At 39.8% G+C, this 13,373-nt stretch overlaps 1 protein-coding gene across 1 annotated transcript in view; it reads left to right on the top strand.

The window, feature by feature from the left end:
• The window catches only part of DCC (DCC netrin 1 receptor), a 1,189,680-nt gene that overhangs the window by 787,542 nt on the left and 388,765 nt on the right, over positions 1 to 13,373 (top strand). Inside the window, 1 exon segment of the mRNA XM_007471661.1 lies at positions 11,495 to 11,651. Coding sequence (XP_007471723.1) covers positions 11,495 to 11,651 — 157 coding nt within the window.

Genomic DNA, 13,373 nt, shown 5'->3' with positions numbered 1-13,373 from the left:
GCAACGGGAAAGGCCACGACAGTGAGAGGCCCGCATATCGCAAAAAAAAAAAAAAAAAAAAAAAAAAAAAAAAAAACCTTTAAAAAAAAAAAAAAAAAAAAAAAAAAAAAATAGATACCTTTGTTATGGTAGATGAACACTGTGTCTTATATTTCAGAATTTCACATGCCTTATGTTATATTTTGAATTATTGGATAATTTTACCCTCAATAATTCAAATTGATTTGGGTCTTTAGGCAAATCAACATATTGAATGATTAAAAAAAATTCTAACAAGACTTTTTAAAAGATCCATCTTTTCTGTAGGAATTAATATTGTTCTATTTAGAGTGACCAAGGAGAATACTGGCATTTGATGCACATCCACAATTTAAGATTATCTAATGTGTTTTTATTACTTAATCAATCATCTCTGGTAGTTATTCCTTTTGTTCGCCTACTTAATAGATTTGAAGAATGAATGCTAGGTTCAGACCAATAAGCCTCTTTTATGGTTTACAGTTTTACTATCATTTCCCTCACTGCAGTATATTAAAAAAGAGACAGGATGAGCTTACATGAGTAAGCACTCATCTGTGGTTGCAAATTCTCCATGCTCACCATCTTACTTCCCAGAGAGGGGACTGTAATAGAATTGGTCTGTCTGTCTCTCTCAGCTGTATATAGGCTTAGAAGGACACATTCAAAAAGAAACAGGGATCTAAGGAAACATCATTCATACACATTCTCTGCCCCCTGTTGTTTTGTATATCACTTTATAGCAGTGATATAATATTCTGCTTGTTTAAACTTAATCGAAATAAGTAATAATTTATCTTTGCTTTATATCCTCCTTTATTCATTTTATTTTTATTTCCCTTTAATTTGTTTTGGTAGCTATAAAATTTAAGGGTGAATAGTTAGGGGTTAGAGTCAAGTGTACGGCACACAGATTCTCAATAAACCTCCACATCTTGCCAGTGCCCCCAGCCTTCAGTCTCCTCACACTCGTTCTCATCCTGTCTGTAGGAGGCATGGCGTTTGGTGAACCTGTCAGTCTGAAATTATGACTCTCAAAGACACTTCAGAACATTGAAAGCAGCCCATCCTGGCAGTGAGCATTTCCACAGCTATACTTACACAGTACCCTTAAATAAATAATTTAGAAGTCTATTTTAAATCCCATGGACTGGGGCTTTCCTGGTGGCTCAGTGGTTAAGAATCCGCCTGCCAATGCAGGGGACATGGGTTTGAGCGCTGGTCCGGGAAGATCCCACATGCCACGGAGCAACTAAGCCCATGCGCCACAACTACTGAGCCTGTGCTCTAGAGCCTGCGAGCCACAACTACTGAGCCCATGCGCCACAACTGCTGAAGCCCGCGCACCTAGAGCCTGTGCTCTGCAATGAAAAGCCACCACAATGAGAAGGCCGTGCACCGCAACGAAGAGTAGCCCCTGCTCCCTGCAACTAGAGAAAGCCCGTGCTCAGCTACGAAGACCCAATGCAGCCAAAAATAAAGAAAGAAAATAAATAAATTTTAAATCCCATGGACCGAGTTGGAAGTTTGCCGTTAGTAGAACTCATTGGACCATCAAATTGGAGGTTTTTTTTTTCCTTTTGTCACTTGTTATTCCGAAACAGTAAAAGCAGTTGTTAAAAGTACCTACGCTACTAAAGAGAGCAGCTTAAACCTTTAGTTCTTACGTAATCTGCATTATCTTCAACTTACTTTTTCTTGAATTTCTTACTGGAAGAATTCAGTTACGTAACAACAACAACAACAAAAATTAAAATGCTCGAGCACGGAATCAGTTCTTTTTTTTCCCTTAACAACGCAGACTGTCAGCTATTTTACATTGGTAGTGTCTTATTACCAAAGGAAATTGCATGGAAAAGCACCGCTTCTTAAAGCCTGCCATGTTGATTTGTAGCTTTAGAGGTATCTGATTTGTGTTCTTTAGATGTTCTCCATGGCCGGAGAAGAGGATTGCATGGCAGTCGGGACAAAGCACCATATGGTTGGGTTGAGGTGAATGATCATAAAAGCACATGAGAGATGGGAGGAGAGGTGTCACTTGTCAGTGTTTATCCCTAGAGGAAGCTCTGGTGACAGGCGAATGATTGAAATCGCACTTTTGGGGTCGCTGGGCGTGGAGAAGGGGTAAACAATGACTAGGAATTCAGTGACGTAAACTCAGGGGAAAGGATGGAAGCAAAGGGAGCTGGGGATTGGGTAGAAGTGTAGCTCTCCTGCATTTGGTGAAATATGCCAGGGAGAGACATTGATGGGAGAGATGATTAAAGATGGCCTCGTAAAGCCCTGGAATAGTGACAGCTGGAAAGGCTACAGTGATTAGTAAGAAAATACAGAGAAGGAAAGAAGACCTGAAATGAAGTAAACTCTTGTAGGAGGAGACATGTGCGATGATAAAAAGGGAAAACAAAGGATGAATTTTTCTCTGCTACCTGTTAAGGGAAATAGGCACAGAGATGGAGGGGACCAAGTCCTGTCCTTGGATATAGGAAGCAGACTTATCCCCAACTCACTTGACCTATCAGAGCCCAAATCATCCTTCTTAAAGCCTTTCCAGTAGGGTGTCTAGATTTCCAGCCTGACAACTTGACATTGGGCCAGCACAAACAGACTTTTTGCTCCCTGGATCTAAAGATAGAGAAATAAAAAATACCATTTACTGAGTACAAATCATAAACTAGGGAGTGTGAGCAGCCCTTAAAGTGCATCTCTCGTCATCACTCAGCCCTGCATGTTAAAGATTTTGGATCAGTTTTAAACGTGGAAAATAGGGCTTCCTTGGTGGCGCAGCGGTCGAGAGTTCACCTGCCGATGCAGGGGACGCGGGTTCGTGCCCCGTTCTGGGAAGATCCCACACGCTGCGGAGCGGCTGGGCCCGTGAACCATGGCCGCTGAGCCTGTGCGTCCGGAGCCTGTGCTTGGCAACGGTAGAGGCCACTGCTAGTAGTGAGAGGCCCGCGTACCGCAAAAAAATAAATAAATAAATAAATAAATAAACATGGAAAATAATCTTCAAAGAAGCTAAATAACTTCTCAAGTCACATAGTCACAGAGTATCAGAGCAGGGATCCAACATCTTGTCTATTTAATTGCAGTTTTCTAGTCAAAACCATTTGTTTACATAACTGATAGATTAACCACCTCCACAAACTGCTTGTGACTCTTGCTCCATTTTGGATAAACTCTTTAAAAGGTATTTCCCTAAATAAAGTGAAAATAAAGAAAGCATTAAAAGCATACAACATATGCATTTACATATATACAATGTACAGATTGTAAACACATTCATTCACACATGTGATGGTTGACCAGTTCTCCAGATATTATTTTTTTCTTCTCATTTTGTCTTTTGAAAAGACTTTAAACTCTGAGAGCTGTAGTTATCTCTGCTAAAATGATAATACTTTCCAGAATTTGTTTTTCTTCTTACCTCTTTGTGTGGCCATAGGTAATTTTTCTTAGTATACTGCCTTAGCCTTGCAATTCTCTTTGATGTGTGGTCCTGGGATAAGCATCAGACTTCTTATAACAGATCCCCAGGTCAGGGCTGCACAGGTCAGGCCAAAGCAGTTTTCCAGGCTTCTTTTCTGCTCCTTAATAAAATGTTATTGCTCTTAGAAACATTCCTATATGAATGCATGTTTTACATTGTTTGGTACATAGTTGGATTTCGGAAACATTTTCCCCTATTTGATCCAAAATGAAATATTCTTACCATTAGCCTACATTCCCTGGAAACCTCCCTCTGAGTTCAGTTTTTCACTCCACTTTGTAATTTATTAGCAGAGTAATAATGATTAGCATAACCAGCTTGCAGTGATAGCTCAGTCCCCTTCCAGTACCTAATCTCAAATACCCATTTTTCATGGTGGCAAAATGAAATTTTCTAATCAAAGTCTAAACATCATAATTTCACAAGTTTGCAAAGCCTTTCATTTAGCTAACAACTGCAAGAATGCATTGGATGCCTAGGATGTGACTAAATACAGTGCACTGGATTTGGGGATTAAACTGTGGTGAACCGTTTAGACTTGGTACCTACTCTTACAAAGCATATCCTTTGGGATAGGAAACAAAAAAGTGACTAGACCACAACAGTGCAGTGTAGGACGTGTCCTGAGGGGATGCTTACTCTTCTTGTGTGAAAGCTCAACAGAGGCACCTCAGCCAGGATGGGGATCAGTGAGGTGACTCCTAGGCTGAACTCAAGAAGCCAAGGTCAGAGCAGCAAAGCAGTTGGAGGGAGGAATTCCATCCAGCTCAGGTTCAGCACACGGAAGTAGCCGAGGTAAAAGCATGAGGTTCTCATGGAACCCAGCAGGTTCAGCTTGGAGAGCTGAGAGGTAGCAAGGAACCAGGCCTGCAACTGAAGGCTTTCGAAACTCCTCAAGGCTAGCTTCTCAACCCCAGAGACCTTCAACTGGATCCTTTATCAGGCTTAACGCCGCCCAAGACAACTGAGACAGTAGACTGGGATGGGAGGAGCCATATTGGAGGTGGGGGGAGATAGGTCCTTGAGGGTGAAGCAGGGGCAGGGAGAATTCCCGAGCTGGCCTTCCTCCCTGGAATTGGGAAATGGATTAACACAGGCCTTCACACCTTGCCTTACATGTCCTCATCCATCCATGAATATTGAATGGATTAATTATTGGTTACATGCATTGATTTACCAAAGAAAATTCATACATGTATGATCCAACTCCATAGCACTCTTACTATGGATAGTTTATAAAATGATGAATTAAATAGGTTTCTGGGAACAGAATAGAAATGGTTTAGTGAGAAAGTGTGTTCTGATTTCTAAACAACCATCCTGCCAAAACACTTAGAACGGAACACATTTGTAAGTAAGAGACTGTCTCAAACTTTGTAATTGTCTTACATGCATATAACTTATGTCTTCAAATTAGTTCCAGGCTCTCCCAAGAAAAAATTCATGGTTTAAAAATAATTAATTCTTCACTTCAAGAATAACCATAGGAGATTATAGACATTCAATAAATAATGGTTACTTGTTTTTAGATACTAATCCAGTAAGTTATTTCATGTAAATATTTAGGTTTAATGAGATATTGTACAGTTCATTCATTGCTATCTCATGCTAACCAAAATTGAAAAATGGTTTCAAATCACTATGTTTTTTAGTCCACATTTCTTAGATTTTTTAAAATTTGTAATTCACTAGCTCAAAAGCCATGATTCTTTGATTTTTGAAAATAATGTGGAACTTTAGAAAAAGAATGTTAGTCTTTGTCATTTTCAACCATATACAGCCAAACTTTTTTCAGTAAACTTGTGAAATTACTTTGTGAACTCTAAACACTCCAAACTACAATTTAAATGTTATCTACTTCTCCATTTAGACAATTAAAAGCTAGAGTTTGGTGTCAAAGGAATAACAACAAGAAAAAAGTCCAAAAGGAAAAGACATAGATGTTTGGCCTTAGCACAGTTAGATGAGCCTATCATTTCACTAATGTTCTCTGTTTATATTTTATTTTTATCAAATCTGCCAGCTAATAAAAAGATGCAATAAATAAAGCATCTGGCTGATCTGGTGGCTACATTTATAGTATTTTAGTTCTATAAAATAAAAATAGAACTATAGTATTTTAGTTCTATAAAATAAAAATAGACATGGGGAGTAACAGAGTTGGTTGTATGATGTTTAATGCAAATTAAATATTTTTGTGTTTTTATGAATATGTCTTATCATCTTTCATATGTCTCACAGGGATTGGAGGTCAGGCATTGTTAATAAGCTCAGAGAAAAATTAATGTCCATAAACACTGTATATCAAAAATCCAACAGAAAGAAAGTGTCTCTGGTATCTAGAGGGAATGTAGCTCTACAGAAAAATTAACCCAGTATTGTAATTGTTATCAGTGATTTTGCAATGACATCACAAAAATATTATTATTGGTGTTGAGTTTCAAAACTATCTATTCTTTGGATTTACATTATCTTAAGAAATCACCTCCTTTTCCGGATGTTGCTATGATCAAATATTTTTAAAAGAAAAACCAAAAAACTATGTTATACTGTGGCAAATTCTTCTCCATGACAATAGATAAAGAAGCTGTAACCATGACAACAGTAATGGGCCCGGGAGATTAGGGCCAGACTGGAGATTAGGGCTCCAAGAGCAAAGAAAAGAAGTCCTGATTGGTTCTTTATTGAGACCTTATGTGATGACAAGTTACCGTTGAGAGAAAGCATGAAGGATTAGTAAGAACAAAACGATTTCTCTTGTATAAAGTAAGAAGCCGTTCCTTTGTTAAAAATGTGTCCCTTCCTTTTCATATAACGACTGTTGAAATTGAGGTAAGGAGTCCATGATTAATTCTCTCCTGAGCTTTGTCTGATAAATCGAGTCTAGACTAGCTCTGTGAGAAGACACTTTGGAAGCCTGGAGCAAAAAGCATCTGTGTGGACCCCCATCACCCTCCTTGTTGGCAGCCCCTGGATGGGTGGAGAAACCAACTCATTTTTGACGTGGTGCCATCTATAAGCAGAGTGCTCTTGGCGGAAGAGGATTTGAAAGTTTCTTTCCTGTTCTTTGAAAACTTAGCTTTCTAACTTCTTGAAAATTCTCAAAAGATTTTTCCAAGCCATCATTGTTCACATTTTGTTTTTAAAAAATCTTTTGTTAAAAAAAAAAAAAAAAAAAAAAAAAAAAAAAATGAAAGGATCCCATTTTCTTTAAAGTGGTGAGATGTATAGGTATTACATTTTGAGAAAACATGCTATCTGTTATTTTAACATGGATTCATTGATAAAGGGGGTATTTGCTATTTTTGAAGTGATAAATTTACAGGCCTGAGAATGTTTGGTCAAATGGTATGAATATTTTTCATTTTAAAGTATTTTGCCAAATTGACTTCTAAAAAAGATTGTACTCTTACAAACTTCAGCTGATAACATGAAGGTGCTATACCCTAGCCAAAGTTTTATATCAATGTCTTTAGAGTCGTGCTAATCTGACAGATTTTTTTTAAAGCTTTTTTAAAAAAAGTTTAATTAATTTATTTATTTATGGCTGTGTTGGGTCTTCATTGCTGCACGTGGGCTTTCTCTCATTGTGGTGAGCGGGGGCTACTCTTCGTTGCGGTGCACGGGCTTCTCATTGCGGTGGCTTCTCTTGTTGCGGAGCAGAGCTCTAGGCATGCGGGCTTCAGTAGTTGTGGCTCGCGGGCTCTAGAGCACAGGCTCAGTAGTTGTGGTGCACGGGCTTTGTTGCTCCGCAGCATGTGGCATCTTCCCAGACCAGGGATCGAACCTGTGTCCCCTGCATTGGCAGGTGGATTCTCATCCACTGTGCCACCAGGGAAGTCCCTGACAGATTTTTAAATAGTTTATTCTGACAGATTTTTTTTTTTTTTAGATTTTGTTTAAATGTACATTTCTTTTATTATTGTCAGGTTGAACCCTATTTTTAAACAAAGTTATTCATTATTTTATTGATTTTCAGACATTCTTTTTTATTATAGATATTAACTATATGTCTGTTAGCTATTTGACAAAAACTTTGAATCAGTCTTTACAGAGGAAACCCATCTAAACTAATTAAAAAGGAAAGTAGGATTTAAGTGAATGAGATGGGCTTGAGTGGGAACTGCCCGTGCAAAGGCCCTGGGGAACTGCCAGGGGTTCAGCCTGGAGAGAGCATGTTCAGTGTAAGCATCAAAAAGCCAGGGCACATCATGTGAGTCCCATGAGAACAATGGCCTCGTCTCCTCTGCGCTAGAAGAAGGGCTGGCATAGGATAGGCACTCTGTGAATATGTGCTGAATGAGTAGAGCTGATATGGACACATGCAAGCCTCTGCCCAAAGCTGTTATTTTTCTGGCAGCAGAACACACGAGGCTATTGTGCAGGAAGGTTATTTCCCTGGGATTATGCTCAGCCTCTGGTGGAGGAAGAGTGGGTAGATAAATCCCCCAACATGCTTCCCTCAGGGACGTACTTCTCTAGAGTCCTGTGCTGCATTGTCTCCCAGAGTCTCCAGTAAGGTTGCCCTTCAGTTACCCTGAATGACAACCAGTCAGATAACTCACTCTTTCTAGCCTTCATTCCCTGCCCGGTCTCTCTTCCCAAGTCCCCACTGGTCTTTCCTGTGATCACCTTCCAAATAAAGTATGTGCACTTAAATCCGCTTCTTAGGGCCTCTTGATGGGGGAAGCCAAACCAAGAAAAGTGGTATACAGGAACAAGGCCAACAGGCAGATTGAGAAGTTTGGAGTTTCTCTGAGGTAAAGAGCAGACACCGAGGAGAAATAGTAGAGCGATATGAGCAGGTGTGTCTTTTGACACGTTGATTCTGGATGCGGTACAGAGAATACATTTGAGGGAGGTGAGTGGAAGGAAAGCAGAGGAGCTGGAAGACAGTTGTGGTGAGTCTGTTGAGAGAGATTGACAGCGACAGCGCGGATAGGAGTGTGGACGTGGAGATAAGAGAGAGTAGATGTAGGGCTTCCCTGGTGGCGCAGTGCTTGAGAGTCCGCCTGCCGATGCAGGAGACGCGGGTTCGTGCCCCGTTTCGGGAAGATCCCACGTGCCGCGGAGCGGCTGGGCCCGTGAGCCATGGCCGCTGAGCCTGCGCGTCCGGAGCCTGTGCTCCGCAAATGGGAGAGGCCACGACAGTGAGAGGCCCACATAACGCAAGAAAAAAAAAAAAAAAAAAAAAGAGAGAGTAGATGTAGCAGGTGTCCAGGAAGGGGAATCCTCAAAGGCGTGAGTGAGGGTGAGTCGGAAATAGGGGATACCTTTCAGGGTTCTAAGCTGTAGATTTGAGAAGAAAGTGTAGACAACTGAGTTAAGCAGCCCAGGAAGAGAAGCAGGCTGAGGGGGTCAGTGAAGGGGCAGGGAGAGGATAAATTCACTTCTGTGTGCTAGTTTGAGCTGTCCATGGTGTGTGGAAGCGAAGGTTTTTGTCAAGAGGCTTAATATCACCCATATTTTTGAGAGAGATGCTCCCTATCCAGGCATCAGTCTCTCCTGGTCCGCTTAGTACCCTGCCATAAAAGATCGACTAGCTCACCATCAGTCTTCCTTTTATTTCAAATACTGTGCTGGTCAAGAAAGCAAGGGGAGGGATAAACTGGAAGATTGGGGATTGACACATACACTACTATATATAAAATAGATAACTAATGAGGACCTACTGTATGGCACAGGGAACTCTACTCAATACTCTGTAATGACCTATATGGGAAAAGAATCTTAAGAGTGGATGTATGTACATGTATAACTGATTCACTTTGCTGTACACCTGAATTAATACAACATTGTAAATCAACTATACCCAATAATTTTTTTTTAAAAAAAAGAAAGAAAGGAAGGGAAATTGTATCTACAAAGAAGTTGGCTAAGAATCTATGGAGCCAGAAATAACTTTGAAAGCTTTTTGCAGTTCTTGAGAAACTCTGTTTCTGGTTCTAACTGGTATGTATTGTAAACTGATAGTTTCTGGAACCATTGGGAAATGCGGTATTCCCCCCGCCCCCCAAATGGATTTTCCAGCTAACAGGAGTAGGAATGCCCACTCAGCCAGCCCCTGGAGAAAGTAAATGCAAGACTGGAGACTGAACTTCAGTAAGAAACTAGAGAAAATGGCCCACAAAAGCCAGTTTGAAGACTAAATGTAGATACATGGGTACTTCTGCTTTGGGGCTAGGAATCACCTGTCAAAATAAAATACATGTTCTTTAGACTTGGGAACTTGAACAAATAAGAATAAAATAGAGGGCTTCCCTGGTGGCGCAATGGTTGAGAGTCCACCGCCGATGCAGGGGAACCGGGTTTGTGCCCCGGTCCGGGAAGATCCCACATGACGCAGAGCGGCTGGGCCCGTGAGCCATGGCTGCTGAGCCTGCGCGTCCGGAGCATGTGCGCTGCAACAGGAGAGGCCACAACAGTGAGAGGCCTGCATACTGCAAAAAAAATAAATAAATAAATAAATAAATAAAAATAAATAAAATAGAGATATCCAGCAAATATAAATTATGAATTCACAAACACAAACACAGACACACACATCTATTACAAACATCTGTTACAGATTATAAATGCCTCAGGTGTTTGAAAAACCAATTTTTCCATTGTGGATGATTCAATTATTCCTGTAAATAACAATCATTAAATTTGGCTATAAATATGATGATACTAAACAAGCATGGTACAATGGTACATCTTGATGTCTGGTGGAATTTTTTTGTCATTTCTTCTACTAGCAGGTAGTCCGTGAGAACTGCTGCTACTTTTTATCTCTCATCAACATTTAATTTGCTACTTGTAATTTTCTCTGATCTTTGAAAATATAAAAACAAGGTCCTTCAAATTGTATCTAAAACTGTGTAAATAGGCTCTGTCTGAGTGGAGTAAGGTTTTGTAATAACTAGTTGGTTACCTGAAGCATTTATCAATACTTGTAGGGAATTCCCTGGTGGTCCAGTGGTTAGGACTTGGCGCGTTCAGTGACTTGGACCTGGGTTCGATCCCTGGTCAGGGAACTAAAATCCCACAAGCAGCTCGGTACAGCAAAAAAAAAAAGCTTGTGAGTCTGTTTCCCTGTTTCATGCCCTAACAATATTTTTCCTGATTGTCATGGATCCCTTTAGTAATAGAAACTGGACAAATATGCAGTAGAATCATATGTTATTAATTTGCCAATCTTTTATAAACCCCAAGAAATTCGAATACATCTTTTTTTTTTAATTTTAAAGGTTTAATTTTATTTATTTTTGGCTGCGTTGGGTCTTTGTTGCTGTGTGTGGGCTTTCTCCAGTTTCAACGAGCAGTGGCTACTCTTCATTGCAGTGTGCGGGCTTCTCATTGCGGTGGCTTCTCTTGTTGTGGACCATGGGCTCTAGGTGCGTGGGCTTCAGTAGTTGCAGCATGCGGGCTCAGTTGTTGTGGCTCGCAGGCTCTAGAGCACAGGCTCAGTAGTTGTGGCACACGGGTTTAGTTGCTCTGCGGTATGCGGGATCTTCCTGGACCAGGGATCAACCCTGTGTCCCCTGCATTGGCAGGCAGATTCTTATCCACTACACCACCAGGGAAGTCCGCCTTTTTTTTTTTAATTGAAGTGTAGTTGGTTTACAGTGTTGTGTTAGTTTCAGATGTACAGCAGACTGATTCAGATATATATATATATATATTCTTATTCAGATTCTTTTCTCATATAGGTTATTACAAAATATTTAGTATAGTTCTCCATGCTATACAGTAGGTCCTTGTTGGTTATCTATTTTATATATAGTAGGGGTGGAGGAGGGATAAATTAGGAGTTTGGGATTAACATATACACTCTAATACCTTTGATTCCACTTACTGTTTCTTTTCTTTCTCGTTTGTTCCTTCCTTTACAATCTATGGGAAGGTACCATTCTATGTTTGCTAACGGGTCTCCTTTGCCTTCCTGTGCATTTCTTACCCATGTCCCAACACCTCTGACAGCCTCTTCTCCTTCCTCCTTAGCTATCCCGAGCTCCAGCATCCTCCCTTCTGCTCCCAGAGACGTGGTCCCTGTCCTGGTTTCCAGTCGGTTTGTCCGTCTCAGCTGGCGCCCACCCGCAGAAGCAAAAGGGAACATTCAAACCTTCACGGTTTTTTACTCCAGAGAAGGTGACAACAGGTAGGTACTACCAATGAAATTCAGCCTAATCCACCAGGTCTTAAATGTAGACTATGGCGTGATGGCAGCGGGAGGTCTTGAGCAGGAACTTTGGAGACGGTGGGAAATCTCTCCTCTGTGCCCTTCACTCATTACTCAGTGGAGATAACATGTCTCTGTTGCCTGTGTGGGTTTTTTTTAAGGCAGGATTGTGTACAGAATCAAATTAAATCATTTATAGAAAACTTCCTTGAAAAACAGACAAGCATGTAAATATATGATATCAGGGTTTTTTGTTTGTTTTTTTAATTTCCTTGAGTTTCAAAGTGGTAAGCAGAGAACAGAATTGGGCTGTGTATTGATAGAACCAAGTGTGGGAGAACCAGTGTGGCAGGGTGCAATCTCAGCTCTGTCACTGACATCATGTGATGTCAAGAAAATGACATAACTTCTCTAAACCTTACTTCACTCTTTAATAAAGAGGAAATAATAGTACTTAACCTTGAAGGTTTTTGTTAGGATTAAATTAGGTTGCATTTACAAAGGTCATTTAAGAGTATCTGGTATTTGCTAAAAGTTCTTAATATCATTATTGTCTAGGTAAAAGTGAGCTGTATGCGTCTCGTTTCAAGATTACAATCTACTGTTGTTTTTTGTTTTTTGGGGTTTTTTCTCATCATTTTTTCTTTAAGATGTTTCACAGTTTTAAGGCTTTGAAGTTTGATTTGTAAGTCTACGATAGATATTGGTTAGTTCCAATCTATAAGAATAAACTGTAGGACACCCCATTTAATTAAATATATTACACTTATTTTATATTCTCTATTTGATCACTCTCATATCTGCAGTCTTTGTGTTTCTGCTGACTCTTCCTTATGGGGGATTACTTATTCCCATGTTTGAGTGATTCTTGATTGTTAAATCTAGTCCTTAGAAATTTATCTGAGGGAATTTTTGAGGCCAAGGTTTAAAGTACATTCTCAGGGGGGGATTTGCTTTACCAAAACGAGACCACATTAAACCAAATTTTCACTAAGGTATATTTGGTCCATACAGGTCTCATACTGATATTTTATTAGTTATCAGAAAGTCCATTGTGTGATAACATTTGTTTTTCTGCCATTTTTAACATATCAACTTAAATAAATAAATGCAGACTTGTGGTAAGCAGTTTTTAGAGACGTTTTTGTTGTTCCAACTGAGCTAAGACTGAGACTGGCATGTATTCGCCAATTCTCTCATGAGGCTAATTTCACTTTCTAGTTCATCCACTGAAGTTTGGTCTTTCAGGATCCTGGCTGTATGCAAGGTTCTCCAGTCAGACCTTGTACCCAACTTCACCTGCAGATTTGTTTCTTGTTCTCTTCTCCTGTTAGTTTCTAAAGCTACTAGCTCCAGACATCTCTTGAAAGGCAAATACTCTCAGTTAAACACCGGCCCCGCAAGTCAGCTTTCCCACTATGATAATTCTCTTACTTTGCTGCCAGCAAATTCCTGGATAATTTTTTTTTTTAATAAAATAGATTTTGAATAATTTTGTCAGCATTTTAGGTGTGCTGTAACAGAAGGGTTTTTCACATACTATCTAGTTTGCCATACTGCTTGAAATGGCATTTTGTAATATTTATCAAATGCCCATGTGACTGGTAAGATTAAAGCATAAAGACACTCTGTAAACATCTCACTTAGAAGGAATCAGAAAGCTAGGAAGCTTTCTTTTTTTTTTTTTTTTTTTTTTTTTTT

This window comes from Lipotes vexillifer, unplaced genomic scaffold (genome assembly GCF_000442215.2).
Source record: "Lipotes vexillifer unplaced genomic scaffold, Lipotes_vexillifer_v1.1 scaffold195, whole genome shotgun sequence".
NCBI classification, from domain to species: domain Eukaryota; kingdom Metazoa; phylum Chordata; class Mammalia; order Artiodactyla; family Lipotidae; genus Lipotes; species Lipotes vexillifer.
Note: the sequence above shows the minus strand (reverse complement) of the source record. Positions and strands in the feature narration are given on the sequence as shown.